This window comes from Taudactylus pleione, unplaced genomic scaffold (genome assembly GCF_031769625.1).
Source record: "Taudactylus pleione unplaced genomic scaffold, aTauple2 ptg000034l, whole genome shotgun sequence".
In the NCBI taxonomy this organism is placed as follows: Eukaryota; Metazoa; Chordata; class Amphibia; order Anura; family Myobatrachidae; genus Taudactylus; species Taudactylus pleione.
Window position 1 is genome coordinate 3,466,628 of NW_028284436.1, and position 22,650 is coordinate 3,489,277.

The window sequence follows — 22,650 nt, forward strand, 5'->3', positions numbered from 1 at the left end:
TCACTGATGTCTGCCTTCTCATTCAGGCCTTCTGAACTTAATGTGTGCAACTTGAAAATCCAGGGGGCATAGGGCCTGATTCAGAGCCGCTCGCAAGCGGCCGCTCGTTCGCTCCGAGCGATGTTTGCCCAACTGCACAAGCGTACGGATTGTTATACGCATGCGCGAACCAGTCAGTGCGGTCGAAATTCATGTGCTCGCAAAATAGCGAATGCCTGATAATTTGAGTGACAGAAAGAGGCGTATGTGGGTGGTAACAGGGGAAGGTGCTTGAAAACGGGGAGTGGACATCCGTAAAACATGCGTTTTATGGGTGTGCATAATTAAAACAGCAGCGTCATTGACCACGTCACTGGGTTATTTTATAGCCAGAACTGCTCGCAAAATTGTGGTAGCAAAAACCAACCACAAGAATAGCGAGCAGCTCATACCCTGGTCGATGTACTCGATTAATCTAATAAATAGCGGACATGACGTAGGATGCGAGCGGCCAGGGGGCGTAGTTTCCCAAAAAACGACCGCAAGTTTTGTTCGCTCGTTCAGACCTAGAGGCGTGAACAGACCGCAAACAGCAAACGGTTCATTTGAATAGCCACCCCTATTTTCTGGACGAGCGAGCGCTAATTGCGTCCGGCTCTGAATCAGGCCCATAGTCTTTTGTATCAGTCTCCTCCTCTTGCTGTATTTGATGATGGTTTACACTCCTATCAGTGTATAAACCGGACAACAACCTATCTGCATGGATCAAGCATCCAGATCTGCTTTCCTATGGGCACGTCCAATATAAGTCAGGAATTAGCAACAGTCTTAGAAGCAGAATGCATTCAATTAATGATTACACAATACCCAACATTAAGCCACTGAATCTGCTAGTAAAGGATTACATTTCACTCTAGGAATTATGGGTGGACATATATAAATTGCTATTTTCTTGTCCCGATTGGCTAGAAGACTACATTTAAGTATTTTGCTACCTCAACCCCAATATTCCTTCACAACTTAAGTGTATAAAATAAATCCACTTTTAATTAAAGGTAGCTGCGATTTTTCTTTTATCTTTATGTTGGCGTTTATGTTGGCGTGAAGGCAAAACCAGTGGCGGAACGTCAGCCGGTGCGCCGGACATTTGCAGACTGTGTAAATACAGCTTGCGCAAAGCAGAACGCACCCGCATTTACACAATTTGCACTGTGCAATGATGCGGCTGCCCTGGCCCACCTCCCCTGCCCTTTGCACCTCCGCTAGCCCTCCCTTCCTGGCACCTGCCTTTTGAAGGCCAACCCTTCCCTTGCCTCCAGGAATCAATGTGCCTGATGTAACACTCTCCCCCTTCCATCTCTAACAGAAGTAGCAGAAAGAAATCAAATGCACAATACTGCAATATTGCCAGAGGGGCGTTTAGGATCAGGCGGTTACACAAATCAGGGCCTGTTGGCAAAACTATATACTGTATAACAAAAATCTTACATGAACCTTTAGAAATTGCAGGAGACAATGAAATGAGTTTATACTGATCACAGCACATTTTTGTCCTCTCCGACTAAAGAATTTCTAAAATGGACATTAATTTAAAACATATTATGCAAACAATGCATAATAACCATACAAAATATGAATAGCATAAAGAAAATGAATAATAGACAGTATAGTTTTATTACGAAGGTATGAATAGCATCTATGGTAATCTGATTATAATATATTATGTTGTAGTTCTCTTTGAAAGTATTGACTTAACATAGAATGTTGAATTAAAAGGAAGAATTTGAAGAGAACAAAAGATGTATTGTTTCCGCTGAAGTACCAGCTTGATTGGTATAATCAATATACAGTAAAACAAATCACATGTAAAATATTTTATATTATTGTAACTACAAGTGCTGGTATATTTCTTTTCTATTTAGGATGGAGCTACTGAAGGCTGGGAAATGTTATTGTTATTATACACCGAGGCTTTGTCTTGCAGATAGCATACATTACATTTACAGACATTCAAGGCTGGAAAGAAAACATTTGGACGATTGTGGCTATGTAATAAAATTGAGATCTTTGATATTATTTGATAAGGTGACGAAAGCCAGAAGCAGATTTCATTAACCCAGTTCAGTAAATTGCTTTTTAATTTTGAATAAAAACTGGGAATCAAGCGCAAGTCAGACATTTTTAAATTATGATGTGTCTGCGGATAAGATTGCAATGGTGATTAAATCTTTAACAATATTATGTCTAAGAAACCTGATAATCTGAGTAGTGAATATTACAAGACCCTTTACTGTAAAGTACAGTATATAAGGACCTGATACCATTCCCATGCTTTTTATTAGTCTATCAATCTAACTCATATCTGTCTATCTATCTATCTATCTATCTATCTATCTATCTATCTCATATCTGTCTATCTATCTATCTATCTATCTATCTATCTATCTATCTATCTATCTATCTATCTATCTATCTATCTATCTATCTATCTATCTATCTATCTATCTATCTATCTATCATTGTTATGGATTGGATGGTTAATCAGACAAGAGTTGTCAGAGGACTGCTGCCAGTTGACTAGTTGTGGCCAAGTATAGAATATGAGATGCAGCCTGTGGGCTGTAGGAGCAGCCTTGAGGGCTGGATGTGGCCTTTATAGTCGTGGCCAAGGGACTGATGGTGTGAAGCAGCCTTGAGGGCTGATAGTGACCTGGGGCCCCAGGACCGTTGCAGCCTTTAGGCTGATGAGACTCAGGTGAGGTATGCAACAAGAACGTGGGGCTGCTACCAGTGCTGTCGGGATGACACTGGCGACGGTGTGCTTAATAGCGCACCTGGAACGCAGAGTTGCTACTAGTGCCGCCGGGATGACACTGGGGACGGTGTGCTAAGCTGCACACCTGGAACGCAGAGCTGCTACCAGCGCCGCCGGGATGACACTGTCGATGGTGTGCTAAGTTGCACACCTGGAACGCAGAGCTGCTACCAGCGCCGCCGGGATGACACTGTCGATGGTGTGCTAAGTTGCACACCTGGAACGCAGAGTAGCCACCAGTGCCGCCGGGATGACACTGGCGATGGTGTGCTAGATTGCACACCTGGAGCGCTAAACTGCGACTGGTGTCGCCGTGTTGACACAAGCCACCAGGTGGCAACAGATGCTTCTGGGGTAGGAAGCGATCCATGCTGTCCAGATGGTACAAGCAGCACGTGTGGACGAAATGCAGGTGGAGCTGCCTGGATGGAAAAAACGGTACACACAAAACACAGCAAAAACAGATTCAGGAACTCGACTGATATCTAGGAGACAGGAACCGGAAGTACGAAAAAACTTCTATCACCGGCATGGAGTGCTGGGCTGGCTGGAATTTGACGGAGTCAGAGGGCCTGATTCAGATGCACTCGCAAATTGCGGATGCTCGCTGGCAAAAAGGGGCTGGATATTTAAATTAAGCGATCGCACAGCGTCTCGTAAGGACGCCCTCTATGTCTTAGCGAGCCCCGGCAATAAGCGCTCGCTAGTGTATAAAGACACCCCCTTGCCACTCCCAACACACATCATCTCCAGTTTTTGAAGGATTAATCGGAAACATCGAGAGCCATCAGAGCTGCTCGCAGCGCTTGAGGTAGACCTTACCCTCCCGCAAGCACTGCGAGCAGTACAGGGTAAAAAACAACCAAGTGACGTGTTCAATGACGCTACTTTGCTTATTATGCACACCCATTAAACTCCGTTCTGATGGTCAGACCACGCCTGCGTTCACAAGCACCTTCCCCTGTTACCACCCACAAACTGCGCTATCTGTCACTCATTCCACTGGGCAGTCTTTTCAGGGTGAGCGAGCAAAAACCGATTGCTCGTACTAGTTTGCGCACGTGCACTGCGACTTATACGCATGTGCAGATGGGTGACCATCGCTCAGAGCGAGTGAGCGCAACTTAGCGTCCGGGTATGAACAAGGCCCAGAGTCCAATCAAAGAAAGTCTCCCTTAATGACAGACTACTGTGCACCTGGGCTGTGTCCAGATAGGAGAATCAATTAGTGCGCCTGACATTGCACACAGACAGGCAGTAATTAGTGCAGTGCCTCAGTAGCCACAAAAGCTGGAACTCCAAGCAATATGATCTGCTTAACTGCAGATTCTATCTATCTATCATCTAACTCATATCTATCTCTCTATCTATCTAACTCATATCTATCTATCTATTATCTAACTCATATCTATCTATCTATCTAACTCATATCTATCTATCTATTATCTAACTCATACAGTCAGGTGCATAAATATTGGGACATTGACAGAATTTTCATATTTTGGCCTCTATTCACCACCACAATGGCTTTGAAATGAAACAAACAAGATGTGCTTTAACTGCAGACTTTCAGATTTAATTTGAGGGTAATTATATCCAAATCAGGTGAACGGTGTAGGAATTACAACGGTTTCTATATGTGCCTCCCACTTTTTAAGGGGCCAAAAGTAATGGGACAAACTAAACAATCCTAAATCTAATTTTCACTTTTTAATACTTTGTTGCAAATCCTTTGCAGGCAATTACAGCCTGAAGTCTGGAACGCATAGATATCACCAGACGCTGGGTTTCATCCCTGGTGATGCTCTGCCAGGCCTCTACTGCAAATATCTTCAGTTCTTACTTGTTCTTGGGGCATTTTCCCTTCAGTTTTGTTTTCATCAAGTGAAATGCATGCTCAATCGGATTCAGGTCAGGGGATTTACTTGGCCATTGCATAAACATTCCACTTTTTAGCCTTAAAAAACTCTTTGGTTGCTTTTGCAGTATGCTTCAGGTCATCGTCCATCTGCACTGTAAGCGCCGTCCAATGAGTTCTGAAGCATTTGACTGAATATGAGCATATAATATTGCCCGAAACACTTCAGAATTCATTCTGCTGCTTTTGTCAGCAGTCACATCATCAATAAATACAAGGGAACCAGTTCCATTGGCAGCCATACATGCCCACGCCATGACACTACCACCAGCATGCTTCACTGATGAGGTGGTATGTTTTGGATCATGAGCAGTTCCTTTCCTTCTCCATACTCTTCTCTTCCCATCACTCTGGTACAAGTTGATCTTTGTCTCATCTGTCCATAGGATGTTGTTCCAGAACTGTAATGGCTTTTTTAGATGTTGTTTGGAAAACTCTAATCTGGTCTTCCTGTTTTGTGGCTCACCAATGGTTTACATCTTGTGGTGAACCCTCTATATTCACTCTTGTGAAGTCTTCTCTTGATTGTTGACTTTGACACATATACACCTACCTCCTGGAGAGTGTTCTTGATTTGGCCAACTGTTGTGAAGGGGTTTTTCTTCACCAGGGAAATAATTCTTCTGTCATCCACCACAGTTGTTTTCCGTGGTGTTCCGGGTCTTTTGGTGTTGCTGAGCTCTCCGATGCGTTCTGGTTTTTTTAAGAATGTTCCAAATTTGGCCACACCTAATGTTTTTGCTATCTCTCTGATGGGTTTGTTTTGATTTTTCAGCCTAATGATGGCTTGCTTCACTGATAGTGATAGCTCTTTGGATCTCATATTGAGAGTCGACAGCAACTGATTCCAAACGCAAATGTCACACCTAGAATCAACTCCAGACCTTTTACCTGCTTAATTGATAATGAAATAACGAGAGAATAGCCCACACCTGTCCATGAAATAGCTTTTGAGTTGATAGTCCCATTACTTTTGGCCCCTTAAAAAGTGGGAGGCACATATAGAAACAGTTGTAATTCCTACACCGTTCACCTGATTTGGATGTAATTACCCTCAAATTAAATCTGAAAGTCTGCAGTTAAAGCACTTCTTCTTTGTTTCATTTCAAAGCCAATGTGGTGGTGAACAGAGGCCAAAATATGAAAATTCTGTCAATGTCCCAATATTTATGCACCTGACTGTATCTATCTCTCTACCTATCTAACTCATATCTATCTATCTATCTATCTATCTATCTATCTATTATCTAACTCATATCTATCTATCCAGGGGCATTTCTAGAGAGGAGGGGGCCCGTGTACAGTCTCCGACACGGACACCCTCTTCTCCACCCAGCTGTCGGCAGCGCACTGAGCTGTGCACGGCCAGCGCCGGAGTTAGTGCCCTGAGTCTATAGTGTCTGCACAGGTCACCGGGAAAATGGCGCATGCACAATCGACGTGAAAATGGCCGCCGCGGCCATTTTCCAGTCGTCTTATAGCGCCGGACCCCCGCTCCGATGTGGGACTCCGGCGAGGTAAGTAAGATTATGGGTGCAGGGTTTGCCGTGCGGGGTGTGTTCCCCGCATACCCTGCACCCATTATAGATACGCCCCTGTATCTATCTATCTATCTATCTATCTATCTATCTATCTATCTATCTATCTATCTATCTATCTATCATTTAACTCATATATATCTATCTATCATTTAACTCATATATATCTATCATTTAACTCATATCTATCTATTATTACCAGTTATTTATATAGCGCACACATACTCCGCAGCGCTATACAGAGAAGGTCTGGCCATGCACATCAGTTCCTGCCCCAGTGGAGCTTACACTCTATGGGCCTATTTCAGACCCGCTCGCGAGCGATGAGCGCTCGTAAAGCGGGTCGATGTTGGCCCAGTGCGCATGCGCACGAGGGAGCCAGCTCCGTCATGCGCATGCGCGAGACCCGAATAGCGACGGCCAAGCCGTCGCTCCGGGTCTCGCTAAAAAGGGGTCGTGCTGTCGATGGTGAGTGACAGCACGCCCCCTTTGGTGGGCGTGCCAGGGGTATGGCTGGCTAGACGGAGGCGTTCCCATGGGAGCACTCCAGGGCTTGCGGCAGATGAGACCCTACCACAAGGGTCTTGTCGCAAGCCCGATGATCGCGATGGTCTTGACCATCGCGACCATCTTTTTGGCCGCTCGCTATAGCTGTGGGTGGTCACCCACAGCTATGCGAGCGGCCAGGAGGCCGCTCAAAAAAAAACAGAGGGACGGCCCTGATTCAGAGCGTTCGGCTCTGAATCAGGGACTATATTCCCTACCACATGCTACCACATGCTCACAAACACACACGGGTTAATTTTTGTTGGGAGCCAATTAACCTACCAGTATATTTTTGGAGAGTGGGAGGAAACCAGAGCACCCGGAGGATACCCACGCAAGCAAAGGGAGAATATACAAACTCCACACAGTTAGGGCCGTGGTGGGAATCAAACCCACGACCTCAGTGCTGTGAGGCAATAACGCTAACCATTACACCGTCTGTGCCACCTGCCTATCTATCTATCTATCTATCTATCTATCTATCTATCTATCTATCTATCTATAAGGTTTGATACAACTCCACCCTTAGACAGATAACGCCCATTGTAGCTTATCAATTATTTTGGATGAGACCGTGTTTTGTTGTTAGCTAGACTTTAGGTGTGGAGTCTAATGGGAACCTAAGTTTTCATTTCCTCACATAACTAACTTATGCAGAAGGCTAAGACAGGAACGTTAAACAATATATAGACCAAGGTCGGGTTATACAGACAAAACTCAGGAGCAGTATAACAGATTGGCGTAAGGGTCACGAGCAAACAACAATAAGTCAGGTCAAGCATAGAACATACTAACAGAACATTGTGCTCCAGGAACCAGTGAATAGCCAGAGCCAGTTCGTGGGGAGTCTGACGTCCATAAATGGTCCAGAAAGGTGAACTCATCCTTTTATAAAATAGTGTGTACTGTAGGAGTAATATGTGAGAAGAGGTGTTACTATACTACTCTTATTTGTACAGATGAAAGGGCATGGCTGTACATAAAAGATGATTACTAATGTGGATATGGACTTGAGTGGGAAGATGGGTGAAAAGTAAATTTTTATATTAGAATATGCACAAACGAAAGTATATGATTAGCCATTTTTTTATACAGTATTTCGGTATCAGGCCCTGATGGCTTCTGTGCTTTGGCACTGGTTAGGATCAGAGTGATGCTGGTACGTACTCGTCTTCAGCACCAGAAGTGTGACGTCTTGACGTCTTTGTCACTCGTTTGCTACTCTGAGCCTGATGAGAACTGAGATGAAACAGAGGCGGTGGTGAGGGCAGTGCCAGTGCAAGGGTGTTCAGCGCCTCCCTGCAAACTGTAAATTTGCTCCCTCCATCCCATACTTTTTAAATGGACAGCGCATGCCAAAGGGGTGTGGTCTCACAAGTAAGGGGCGTGGCCATACAATAGTAACCCCATGGATCACCTTAGCCGGCCAATGGTCTGCAGAGTATCCGATGCTGCGTTGGACAATGCAGCTCGGATACGTAATGCAGCAGGGGGCGTGATGCACAGACGGAATAGCTAAGCTGCTTGCGAGCAGCTTTGCAATTCCGTGTGAAGCTAAATCAGGCCCTCAGTATTCAACCCTGCTGGCAATCAGTATTCTCCCTGCTCCTTCTCAATTTTCTCCCTGCTACGTCTCAGTATTCTTCTTACTTGGTTTAGAAATAGGTATATTTATTCTTCAGCAGCATCTGTCATTTCTCAACCAGCAAAAGTTTGTGTAGTTGAGGATAAGGTAAAAGCCAAATTTAGATTTAATGGTGTGTGGTTTTGGCGGCCAGCTCAAAACAATGGCACATTTCTTATGCAGCTGTTTGGAGTCTTAAAATGCAAATCACTGTTTATATGCAGAGCCTTTGTAACTCCTGCATCCAAAGAGATTTAACCCAAATGTAATCCAAGGAGTTAAAAAAGAAAAACCCGTAGCAGCGCAAAAGACTGCTAGACTGCTCAAACAGAGTTTTTTTATTTTTTTTATATCGATGGGCCTAATTCAGAGATGGACTTTATTGCAATTCTCACGCAGATCGAGCGATTGCAGACACACATAGGAATACATCGCAGAGTGAGTGACAGGTTGTCAGCACTTAGGGGTGGTGACGGGGGGGGTGGTCAGAAAAACGCAGTGCGCCTGTCCGTTTGAACACCGTTACATGGGCGTGCATAAATTAGCCACTGCGATTGCATACGCAGCTCTACATGTCAGGAGAGCTCCCAAGGCTGCGGCTGGTCACACCTGCTGCAAGGGCAAGATGGCCGCCCATGTGCGCTGGTGTTACCGTTATTTACGCAGGTATGAAGGCAGTAGTGGGCGTCTCTATGGCCGGGTGACCTTTGCAAACAGCATATTTTTTTGCAGATGCGTTTCGTGCAAAATTGCAGCTGCGATCACATTCCATCTCTGAAACAGGTCTTATATCAGATCAAGGAAGGTTAATGCATAAAGATCTGGAAAGTTAAGTATAAGCCCCATTGCACCACAGACAATATTGTGGGTCATTAATATTATTAATAATAATAAGGCAAAATGATTGCTATTAAACATTTATGGGGCAACCAATATAAATAATAATAATAATAATAATAATAATAATAATAATTATTATTATTAAGGGGGCATATTATTTTTTTCATGGTTATCCGGCAAGGGGGTACCAGGATGGAGTCAATGGGCCTGATTGAGTCTCCCACTTTGAGCATTCATGCAAGCAGAGTAATACAGATTGGTGCATCCTTATAAGCCACAATTGGTTGCACCATCTAAATGTGCACCAACGCAATGACAGATGCAGTTTCTCTTTCTGACCACGGCCTCCTATGCCAGCTGCTGTGCATCTGGGAACGCAGCCCCTTGCACTCACATGCTCGTGACTATTTGTGCGTGCATTAGTAGCCACCTCCCAGTCCCGTCACTTTTCTGCCCCATTTCTGATGCCACCTGACCAGATCGCATCAGTACCTTTGTGCGTACAGTACATGCACAGTAGAGGTTTTCTGAAATTTTCACGCACGCACAGTTGAAAACAATACTACGTGAACATTAGCATTGCGTGCGGATTGCGTGCGGATTGCGTGCGGATTGCGTGCAACGGCCCAATGTGCCATCAGCAAGGGGAGAGGCTTTTTCATTTGTACATTTTTTTTTTTTTAAAGGATGACAGGCATGATAATGTCTATGGGGACCCTAGTGGGGTGCGGGCTACACCGGGTGACACCATCCAATGGGGTGACACCAAAATAGCAGAGCATTGCGCGCGTCATCCATCACACACCCCTGTGTCCCGAAGCGCGGCAAGCACACTTACCGACTTTAGATAAGTGCTTTCTGGGAACAGCCCGGAGAGCTGCTGCCGCAGGCCGGTGCGGGAGGTGGGGCCGGACTGTTGGTGCAATTAGGCCCCGCCCCTCACCTGGAAAAGTCTGTGATTCGCGGGTCCGCGTGAAGGGGCTAAATGATGCAAATCGCGTTGTTTGGCCCCACCCCCTCCTCACGGACCCGTAACTTCCCAATTAAATCTCTCCATCCTGCTCGCTTCACTAGGAAGTGGGCAGGATGCAGGAGATCTGCTTACACTGCTGGGTGTGTGGGGGGCTTCACGAAAAATCGTGAACCTCCCGTGACCTCCGAGAGTGTAGGCAAGTATGGCGGCAAGCCCTGAGCATAACATAAACAGGGACATGACACTCAGCCACGACCCCTATTGCACTAGGGGAGCCTAAGTACCGCAACGAGTGTCACCATCCCCGGTGACACCATTGGATACTGTAGCTGCAATTTCTAGAGGTGAGCGGGTCCGGTTCCCTGAGAACCGGACCCATCCGAATTTCGGGGATCCGAGCGATCTGAATGCAGCTCTGATCTCCCTGTCTGCCCCGGATCCCTGACCCGAGGCAAAACCTTGCGACCCCTCTGTCGAGTCACGAGGTTTTGTTTTCAGCGGGCTTAACGCTGATTGGCTGAGAGAGCTGTCTGTCACGGCTCTCAGCCAATCAGTGTTAAGCCCATTGAAAACATTACAAGGGAGGGAAAAAAGATAGAGCCCTCCATCCCCCGCCGCCTGACACCATCAGCACCCCCTGCTGCCAACACCGCCAGCACCCCCACTGGCAGCATACCCAACTGCCGACACCACCGCTGCCGACACTCCTGCACTGTTGCCCAATGTACTGAGGACAGCGTCAGCGACCCCCACACTGCCGACACTCCCACAGTGAGGACACCACCAGCACCCCTGCACACAGTCAGCAAACCTGCACTGAGGACATCGCTGGCACCCCCGCTCTGTCGACAGCGCCGGCACTCTGCATTGAGAACACACCTGCACTGCCGACACAGTCAGCAAACCTGCAGTGAGGACACCGCTGGCACCCCCGCACTGCCGACACAGCCAGCAAACCTGCACTAAAGACACTGCAGGCACCCCCGCACTGCCGACACAACCAGCAAACCTGCACTAAGACACCTCTGGCACTCATGCACAGGGGCGCCGAGAGGGGGGGGGAGCGGGTACAGATTACCCGGGCCCGGGCTTCCTGAGGGGCCTGGCAGGGGCCCGGGTCCGGTGCCGCTCCCCCCCTCACAGCAGCCCAGCACACAGCGTGTGCAGAGCTGCAGTTGGAGACTGCTCGTGGCTGCTGAGCAGCAGCCGCAGCAGTCTCCTATGCCTGTGCGGGGCTCAGAGCGCCCCCTCCCCAGCGCGCAGCGCCGCTGAAAATAGTTATTTTTTACTCGGCAAGGGGGCGTGGCCACGCCTCCCGTGATTAGGCCACGCTCCCTATTACCGGGGCCCGCCACGGCTCTTGGCAGGCCTGCCCCTGCACTGCCGACACAGCCAGCAAAGACACTTAAGACACTGCTGGCACCCCCGCACTGCCGACATCACCGGTGCCCTTCACTAAGGACACTGCCAGCACCGCAGTACTGCCATTCCATGTACTGAGGACACCGTCAGCAACCCCACTCTGCCGACACTGCTGTCATAGAAAGTGCACTATTGGGGTATCCAACCCACACTGTATAACACACTGTATCCGTGGTGGAATTTAGAAACTGAACTGCCACATGTTAGTGCCGCCCACTGTGTCACTTAGCTTAGTCAGCCAGCTAGCTGGATGCAACCTTTTGGCCTTAACTAGATGAAGCAAATAATATTGTGAGGTGGTCAAAATTGATTGGAAATTACTGGAAATAAATGTTATTGATGTTAATTATACCGTAGGAACAAAAATAGACCCATTTTCTGTGATTTTACCTGTTTTTATGATTTTTTTAAGAAAAAATCCAGATCCAAAACCAAAACACGAAAACAAAACACGGATGTGAGGTTTTGGCAAAACCAATGCAGATACAAAACCAGGGTAGATCCAGATACAAAACCAAAACCATAACACGAGGGTCTGCGCACATCTCTTGCAATTTCAAATCTCTCACCTGTCCCAACTACCTCATTGAGCTGATTTCAGCAAGTTGTACTCCATTACATTCCTGCCAATATCTCTTTCTTGTATGAGAGAGCTCTAGATTTTTATGAGAACCGTCTAAGAAAAGTTATGAAGTTGAGCTTCAGGACAATAGCGAATTAGAAGAAGAAAAAAAAAAAAACTTGAAAATCTTTAAAGGAAACTTTTTTCAATAATAAGGGAAAAAGTAATTTTTCCATTATTAATGTAGATATTGATCATCTTAAGCCCAGGCACCGTGGTATACGCTGTGATGGTATAAAGTTATGTGTTCTTGGTTCATGTCTCCTGATTCAGTTCCCTCTAGGTCTGTTTCCATGGCTGCAAGTGCAAAAAGAAAGAGACGCTTATCTTGTAACGTCAGAAGGCCCCGTGGTTATACAAGTTGAGTGCCATTGTGTGCCCGCATCTATTATGCATGCAGTGAAATAGTGTCGCTGGAGCGAACTGGAGATGACAATAACAGAGTTTGGCTAACTGGTTTTCATCGGCTTGCTGATGGACAAGGAGTGAGGCAGATAGAGGAATTTTAAATGACATTATAAAACATGTAGCATGTGGAGTATCTGAAAACTGTCTTTGAAGCTGGTCTATGCAAAAGGCAAGTTGCTCAATTAATTTATAAACAGCTGGCACAAAATGAGGGGACGTGAGTGTGTGAGTGTGTGTGTGTGAGTGTGTGTGTGTTAGATAACTACACATGCTAATAAATAAATAAGATCCCCTAGGACTCAGCTGTCAGTCAGAAAAAGAAAAGAAAAAAGTTTAGACCTGTTTCTGAAAAGCAGAAATCATGGTTGATTTTATTTGGAAACACGTATTAAAGCCAATCACCACTTATAAGTTATTTTACTAATAGGACTAATATTCCACTAACAAATTTATGAACAAGTGTCGATATCGGTGATGATTTTTTTTTTAAAAGCTGCTTTTCCAGAGACGGTTACACAGATCTGGTTGACATCCCTTAATGCAAAAGAAAGGGGTAGTTTTTGCATACAGCATTAAAGTTGGCAAGTGTTACCATTTTGACAGCCATGGGACTTTTTTTTTACATTTGCCCCTATGTCACACGCCACAAATACCATCATTAGTACTGAGGGCACCGAGAAGGGGTTGGGTTGATACCGATTACCCAGGAACTGGCACATCTGGTTGTTCTAACTGGTGTTAAACCCACCTCAAACTCGGCACACACTCAGTAAAACTTTTTCAGAGTGTGTGTGGCCATGTCTTCATATTAGGCCACGCCCCCTCTCTAGTAACAGGGCCCACCTGATGTCTCAGCGGACCTGGTTGGCACACAGGAAAAATATGATGTTAGCTCGTATCAACCAATGAGATTGTAGATTTTATTTTTTTTTTCTAGCAGGGTTTAGAAAAGAAAATTAATCATTGGGTTACTAGGAGTCACAAAACAGTGGGCATGCTTCAGAGGTGGGTGGAGCTGGAGGCGGGTGCTGCATCTTTGGTTGCAGCAGATCTGAGAAGACATGCAAATGTCGCAAGGAACTGCATTGGTTATAAGGCACAATGATCCCTATGGTTACATGTATTTTCTGAAAAGTATCAGTGTGTTTCCATCAACAAATAGATCTCACTAATTGCTTTGGGGCTCATTTACATATGGATGTAAATCAATTTTATGACACGCCTCTCAGATGTAGCAGCACACGCCCACTTTACCGCCGCGCTCATAGGTGGTGCTTTCACAATCTGCCTGAAATGCTTTTTTCAAAAGTAGGCAAGTATGAATATACATCACCTTCTTTTATAGATGCAGCTATGGTATAAAATAAAGAGTAATCTATAATGAGGATCAAGAGATAAGGACAGGTGATAAGCCTCATGCAATTCAGCTACAATAATATCAAAGTTAGTTACAGAATTCCCTCACTGCACCTGCAATGAAGCCTGCCGGCAATATGACCCTATCACCTACAATCTATCCTTCTTTTGATTCTCCACTAGATGTTCAAAGTGACAATGCCATAATGCTCCGGGGATGCCTTTCACCTTGAGTTGGAGTTTTGTAAAACTTCCCTGTACCAGAAAGCCTAATACCTAAGGCTATGCACTGTACTGTGTGTGTGTGTGTGTGTGTGTGTGTGTGTGTGTGTGTGTGTGTGTGTGTGTGTGTGTGTGTGTATATATATATATATATATTTTACTCTTGTGTTACATTTTTAATGCCTACACTATGTCTGTTTCATCTATGCACAAAATATCAGCATGGAAATATTTTATCAATTACCTCATCTGCTAAAAGTAGAGAATCATCTTTAAAGAGCAGCAATAACAATATACAAGCTGCTTTAACAAAACAGCTACAACCAATTTTCAGCATTCTAGCATATATGTAAATGTTATCATATCGAGGGAGGCATTTTTCCTAAGTGCATTAGACTCCCAGTCAGTAAAAGACACTGAAAATCATGACCATGAGCTAGGGATGGCCATGGAAGGGTTCTGCATCAGAGGTGCCATCAGTGGTTTACATCGATGGCATGAAACCATTGATGGAAAACCATTGACGGGCATCCCTGCTTTGGGACAATCAGGGAAAGTGGTGGGGTTGAGCGTTGCAATTGGGAGCAACAGCTAAGCGGCGGGCCAATCATGGAAGGGGACAGAGCTAAGCAGACTGCACCAGGGGAAAAACTAATAGCTGTGGCCCCTGCAGCGGGGGAAAACAATTCATTGGCACTTTTCTGTACAATCGGTCCTCTGCCGCCGATTTTAAAACCATTGACCATCGCCACCCACCTGCTTCTCCCCAAAAATCAGCAAGTACAGTCTATGTACACAAGACGTCTCCTGCGGCATTAGCATATGTTAGCATCAATACTGAATCCAAAGACCGCTCTGAAGCAGGCCCATAGCCCATAACAACTATGTGAACCTTGTGTAAATAATTCTTAAAATTACATTAATTTATGAACCTGAGCCACAGCTAAAAAATCTTTGCTGGTGACATACCGGCCTTGATTTATGACATTGTGCCCGGATTTCCACTAAGCGTGTGGGTTTGCAGAGCAAGATGGTGGTCTATGCAGAACAGTAGAGGTATGTATCAGCCACTGGGAGGCTTTGGAGGCAGTGAGGGTGTCTCTTGATAATCATGCAAGCTCTTTGTCGCAACAAAACTTTTTTTAAATGAGATTACTGAAATAAGATAAGGTAATGTAATGAGCACCTTCCAGCTGCACTTGGCGGAAAAGTGCATTTCTAGGCCGACTCTTTCCACTGTAAAACAAATATGGAAATACACAAATATGACTCGTGCCATAATGTCACAAGGCCATCTCTTCCATTGGGTTTAATTTTATTGACCATTGACATTTTTTCCCCATGAATGGATTAGGGATGTGCGCCGGACCATTTTTGCCGGATTTGGATTTGGATTTGGTTCTAATTCGTCGTCCGGCTTTGGATTTGGATTTGGATTTGCCAAACTGCGGTGACTGGCTTTGGATTTGGATTTGGATTTGGATTTGGATTTTTTTACAAAAATTGACAAAAAAAGCTAAAATCACATAAATTGGTCTTTTTTTTCTTCCTAGAGTATTATTAACCTCAATAACATTAATTTCCAGTCAATTTAGACCATATCACAGCTTATAATATTGTTTTCAACATTATTGGCCAAAGGTTGCAGTGAGCTGACTGGTTACTAAGCGACAAAGCAGCGGCACAACGACACAGACACCACAGTATAAAGCACATCTATGACACATTGCCACACAGCAGTGGCAGAAATGAAAAGTAGTGCACCCACCCAGTGGGGTACGGCCAGCAGAGTCACAGTACTTGTTTACAAAGTGGGCTACGGCCCTAGGAGTCACAGTGCACAATCTTATTAGCATTACACCGCACATAGGGCCTGATTCACATTACACCATAAAGTAGTGTCTCTTATTTATGTTACGACACACAGTAGTGCCCCTTTTACACAATGCCCACAGTAGTGACCCTTTTACACAATGCCCACAGTAGCGGTGTCCCTTACACAATGTCCCCCAGCAGTGGTGCCCCCTATGCAGTCCCCTTAGTAGTACGGTCCACTATGCAGTGCCCCCAGTTGAATGCTCCCCAGTAGTATGCCCCCCATTAGCAGGCCCCCCCAGTAGTATGTCCCCCATTAGCAGGCCCCCCCAGTAGTATGCCACCCAGTAGTATGCCCCCCCAGTAGTATGGCTCCCCCAGTAGTAGGCTGCCCCAGTAGCAGGCCCCCCCAGTAGTAGGCTGCTCCAGTAGTAGCCCCCCCTGTAGTATGGGCCCCCCCTGTAGTATGGCCCCCCCTGTAGTAGGCCCCCCCAGTAGTATGGCCCCCCCAGTAGCAGACCCCCCCCCAGTAGTATAGCCCCCCCAGTAGCAGGCCCCTCTGTAGTATGGCCCCCCCAGTAGTATTGCCTCCCCCAGTAGCAGACCCCCCCCCAGTAGTGCAGACCCCCCCCAGTAGTATAGCCCCCCCAGTAGCAGGCCCCTCTGTAGTATGGCCCCCCCAGTAGTATAGCCCCCCCCAGTAGCAGACCCCCCCAGTAGTGCAGACCCCCCCCCCCAGTAGCGCCCCCGGACCTTTGACAAGTAAAAAAATAAAAAAAATAAAACTTACCTGTATCCCCGCTCCCGCGCCGTCCGCTCTGTCACACGCTGAGGAGGGAGCCGGAAGACGGAGCTCATGTGTGAGCTCCAGCCGGCTCCCTCCGTGCAGCAGCCAATGAGAGTCTGTGTGACTCTCATTGGCTGCTGTAACAAACACACAGCTGCCGCTGGCGGCTGTGTGTCTGTGTCTGTGTAGGGCAGAGCGCTATCACTGCGCTCTGCCCTACACGCGAGGAGACCTGATGTCGGATTCTCTAGTGAGAATCCGACATCAGGCGGCCGCCGTTCGGCCCCGAACGGGGATCCGAGTCAGGCGGTGAACACCCGAACAGGGTTCGGGTGGACTCGGATCCCCAATGTTCGGAGCGGTTCGGATTCCACAGAATCCGAACCGCTCATCTCTAGAATGGATGAGTAGGGGCCCAAGTGCATTGCTTTGCCCAGGGCCCACACTGCTGTTAAGACAACCCTGAATGCCCCCTCCTCATGATTAAGTGGATCTATAAATGAGGCAAAAAGCCGCAGACACAGAGGCTATGTTCAGACGGAGACACTACACTAGTCTTATGCCGGGTATCCACTAGGCGATTTTAATGAGCGATTGAACGATTACGATTTTAATGAGCGATTGAACGACCACGTCACTCACCTCCCCCCCATCCCCAACCTACCTGCCCCCTGCAGCCACCTCCGGCTCCGTCTGCTGTTCTGACACTGTGTTCTCCAGGCAGAACACAGTAAAGTTTAGGAAAAACAAACAAAACTTTTGTTTCTAAACTTTACTGTGTTCTGCCTGGAGAACACAGTGTCAGCACAGCAGACGGAGCCAGAGAAGAGACCAGGGAGCGCCGGAGAGAGCGGAGAAGGCCCTGCCCACGCTGACACAGGTAAGTGTAACCCGCTATAAGTCACCTCACAGTGGCGGATAGTAACACCATCAAATTCCAAAAGTACATAATTTTCAGAATTTGATGAATACCATAATTTCCATATCCCCATACTAATGTACTAATGTATGGGGAGTGTGGAAATGAACGCAGGGGGATTTATCCAGGAGCTATCAGTGATATCTCCTGTGTTAAGTTTCTTCATGAATACTAAAATAACGGTAATTAAGGAAAATGTCCTTAAACACTTTATTTTAGTGTTGATGAATAGGCCCCTCAGTGAGAAAATAAACAAGATCCAACCGCAAAAGTGACTCAGCAAAAGTCTCCAGGAGGTGGGAAGATCCAAGGGAGAGGGCTGCCAGGCAGACGGTACGGTGGGGTGGCACTATTATTGCGTTATCATGGACCCACCCTCTGTTATACATGGCCTCTATTCCTGGCTTGGTAACATGATGTGGGGCCACAATAACGAGTCAGCACTAATCATGTCATCAAGTTGCCAAGACTGCCCACTTAACTTGTGAATGGGGCTGTCAGCTGACATCCGCGGCGGTGCGGGTGCCCCACCGAGATTTGGGAGTCTTCTGGACATTGTGGGAGTGTAGGCAAGTACTTGAATTTAAGTCTGCATGAGCCCCTGTATGTGCAGGCAAAAAAGGGTTAAAATAAATAGTGTTTTGGGGATATTAATCATGGAGCAGTCAGGAATCCGTCATACGGTTATTGTAATAAGGACATGTTCTGTACATTCCTATAGAGAATAAAAACACCCTGCATAAAATAAATGGGCACCTTTACAAAAGAGGGTAAGAGGGACTACCTATTGTCAAGTTACGTTGCTCGGAGCCTACACGATAGCTACAGTGTACATACTCTTAAAACACAGGGGAAAGTGGACAAGAACAGATACAGACTGAGTGCCCAATAAATTGCTCTTCTGCAAATAGCTTTTTTTATGATTTTAAAAGCATACCGACTGAATTTATGACCATTTTAAAAGATGCTGCCTTAAAGACGATCCTTGTATAAGATTTGTCACTTATACCCTTTTTTATGAAAACTGGGCAGTAAAAATAGTATTGAGACATAGTAAATAATACAATAAAGCCATGTTTTCTATCATGATGTAATGCAAAAAAAAAAAGAAAAAAGTAACCTGCGACTATGGAGTTGTTGGACTACAAGTCTTAGGATGGCAGCGCCTGCTAGATCCCTAAAGCTGGCAGGGTCTGCTAGGAGTTGTAATCCACAACTGACGGAGAGTCCCCTGTTGTTATATGCTCATGCTGAATAATTCACACAGCAGTCTGTTGGTGTTTACTTACCGAAGTAACATGCTTTTCTCTTGAAAGAATAATGCACAGTGAGATGAACTTGAGCAAGAAAAGTTTTGCCTGGATATATCCCTTGTTCCGCGGCTTTTGGGTGTAAATCCATATACGTATTTGGGAACCTGGGAATCCTTTCCTGGGAAGGCATTACAGTGTTTACAAGTCTTCAGTGACTTGTCGTATTGGTAACACAGAATGCCAGGATCTGTCCTGCCACTGAGCTTGCGCTGTAGCCATGAATAATGAATGCAGGGTCACATTGCATCATTGCAATTCCATCCAGCACTATAGAAACCTTTTATTACAGGACCTGATAAACCCACAGGCGCATTAATCTTGCCTAACCCAGGCGCTATCAATTTTGGAGTCTGATAGTTTAAAATGAGAGTTACCACTAAGCTAATTCTTATTCTCATCGTCTCATTTGATAGCTTTAGATTTACAGACTTTTTTTTTTTCCACTGAGCTTTTACATCCGCCCAGCACGCAAGTGTGAAGGCTTTGAGTATAAATGTTTAATTTCCCTGACTTTAATATTTAAGTTGAGGCTCTTTATTTTCAATTGTTTCCCTCAGCAAATTTAAGAGCAGGATCTTCAAACCTAATGCCTACACACACAGTATTTTCAGCTGTATTCCCCAGATCTTGTCAGACAACTGGTGGGTAACTTTTGTCAAATCAGAAACACTTCTCTCTCTAAATATGTGCCAATGAGGATTGTTTAATACTTTACTTAATTTCGTATTCAGCGTTCTAACGTGTGAACTCTGAATAACCCTTGTTCTCTGCTAAAATGAGCCAAAGATACAGAAAAGAAGCTACTGTACTTGCTGCTGACAGCTAAGAGATTCCTTGAGCGATTGCTGTTACTTTTGGTTGAATCAATGATGGAAGATATACTGTATGCATAAGCACCATAGGGAGACTATGGGCCTGATTCAGAGCCGGACGCAATTAGCGCTCGCTCGTCCAGAAAATAGGGGTGGCTATTCAAATGAACCGTTCGCTCTTTGCGGTCTGTTCACGCCTCCAGGTCTGAACGAGCGAACAAAACTTGCTGTCGTTTTTAGAAAAAATACGCCCCCTGGCCGCTCGCATCCTCCGTCATGTCCGCTATTTATTAGATTAATCGAGTACATCGACCAGGGTATGAGCTGCTCGCTATTCTTGGGGTTGGTTTTTCCTACCACAATCTTGCGAGCAGTTCTGGCTATAAAATAACCCAGTGACGTGGTCAATGACGCTGCTGTATTAATTATGCACACCCATAAAACACCCGTTTTGACCTTTAAGCACGCCTGCGTTCGGATCTCCACTCCCCGTTTTCAAGCACCTTCCCCCTTACCACCCACATACGCCTACTCCTGTCACTCAAATTATCAGGCATTCGCTATTTTGCGAGCACATGAATTTCGACCGCACTGACTGGTACGCGCATGCGTATAACGATCCGTACACATGCGCAGTCGGGCAAACATCGCTCAGAGAGAACGAGCGGCCGCTTACGAGCGGCTCTGAATCAGGCCCTATATACGTACCACTGTATTTACTGCTAGAATGACAAATATTTTGCAATTAATAGGCTTTTTTTGTCAGTGCCAAGTTGCTAATATGGTTCCTTAGGGCCATTTCACACGGGATGCAATCAGGAAGCCAATGGTCGAAATGCCGACCGCCGGCTTCCCGACTGTCTAATCCCGGCAGGGGTCTAATGACAGGCGGAAAAATCCCGACGCCTGTCATTATACCTACGCCGGGAGCCCGACGCCCGGCATACCGAACGAAGGTAAGCTTGGTGGCGGCCACGGTCAGCTGCATGGGGGAGGGTTAGGTTAGGGGCTCCCGGGGGGTCTTAGGGTTAGGCACCCCCCCAGGAGGGTTAGGGTCTGGCTATGGTAAGGAGGGGTTAGGGTTAGGCACTTACAGGGGGGGTTAGGCACTTGGGGGTGAGGTTAGGAAATCCCTAAGGTAGGGTTAGGGGGGGGGGGGTAGGGTTAGTGAATACTTAAAATACTTACCTGTGGGGATCTTCACTGCCGGTCTTCCGGTATCGGGATTTGAATTTCATACCGATCACTTTCACACACACCGGTTTTGCCCGGCTGTTTTTTGCCATGTACTAATTTTAGTGAACTATGTAATAGATGGGTCTTTACAGATGGCACAGTCGCTGTGTTACAGCTGGGAATATCCGCTGACGAGGACGGCTGCTGAGCCGCGTCCGTGCCGTCACTGTATGTCAGTGAAGTACAAGTATGTTTGCTTTCACACACGCCGGCTTTTCTGAGCTTGTACCCGCCCACAACTCCAGTATGAGTGACAACTGTGACACAGATACTGAGAGGCTGATATCATTAGTAGAAGCCAGACCAGTTTTATATTTATAAAGATAAAAATGCCACTCGAAGAGCGTGGCAAAAGGTTTGCTTTGAATTGGAAGAATATTTCAATGTGCTGGGAGACGAGGAATAAGATATATATGATTAGTACTTTTACATGTAGTACTATTTTCAATTGCTGTGTATAAACTAGTATTATCTTTGAATAGAACTGCTGCTGCTGCACATGCCTACTACATTAAGAAAACAAACTACAAAATTAAAAACGTCTCAAAAAAGCCGTTGCATGTGAAAGGCACTGATTGCCGGCGGAAAAAAAACGTCCAGTGCCGGCCGTTTTTTTTGCCAGCCGGTCAAAATGGGTGTTTGTGAAATGGCCCTTAGATATAGTCATAAAGCATTTTTTCCCCTCTTTTGCGATGCTTAATTTACTGTATGTATACATGCTGTAGTGTAAAATGTGATGAGGCTGGTCCTCAAAGAAAAATTTTGGGTGTAGTGGGCGGCAGTGTATAGTAAATCTACAGCAGCAGCAGTCTCAGCCTGTGGGTGGGAGCGATCACACTCATCGTACCTCCCCATGGATTTGCACCGGGCTGGTGGGCTCACATTGACCCCCTCCCCAGCGCGCAGCACCGCGAACTCTGATTGATTTTTTTCATTTTTTTTCTGAGGGGGCATGGCCGTGCCTACCGCGATTTGGCCACGGGCCCTGCACAGCTCTCAACAGCCTTGGTAAGCTGTACTTTCCCTCCAAGGCAAAATAGCTAACAACAAACCAACCACATTTATTTTAAATTTTATTTATTTATTACCAGTTATTTATATAGTGCACACATATTCCGCAGTGCTTTACAGAGAATATTTGGCCATTCACATCAGTCCCTTCCCCAATGGAGCTTACAATCTATATTCCCTACAACATGTACACACACACACACTAGGTGGTAATTTTTTTGTTGGGAGCAAATTAACCTACCAGTATATTTTTGGAGTGTAGGCAGGGTCGGTGCTACCAGTAGGCAGCTTTAGGCAGCTGACTAGAGCGTCAGCCCCTGGAGGGCGCTGCAGAGTCTGAGAAAAATAAAAATTAACTATGACAGACGGAGCCCAGCGCTAGCACATCCCTCGGCTGCTGCTCATCTGTGACTGACAGCGCCAGCCCCGATCCTCAGCCTTCATTAGCGCACGCAGGGGAAACCATCCCTGACTGATTCCCCTTGACATTGGCA

The 22,650-nt window shown here is 46.0% G+C and overlaps 1 protein-coding gene across 1 annotated transcript in view; it reads right to left on the reverse strand.

Annotated features, from left to right (window-relative positions):
- The window catches only part of CUNH10orf90 (chromosome unknown C10orf90 homolog), a 209,549-nt gene extending 190,322 nt beyond the window's left edge, over positions 1-19,227 (reverse strand). The window contains exon 1 of the mRNA XM_088452171.1: positions 19,074-19,227. Within this exon, the coding sequence (XP_088308297.1) occupies positions 19,074-19,227 (154 nt within the window). The remainder of the gene's footprint in view (positions 1-19,073) is intronic.
- Positions 19,228-22,650: the final 3,423 nt, after the last annotated feature.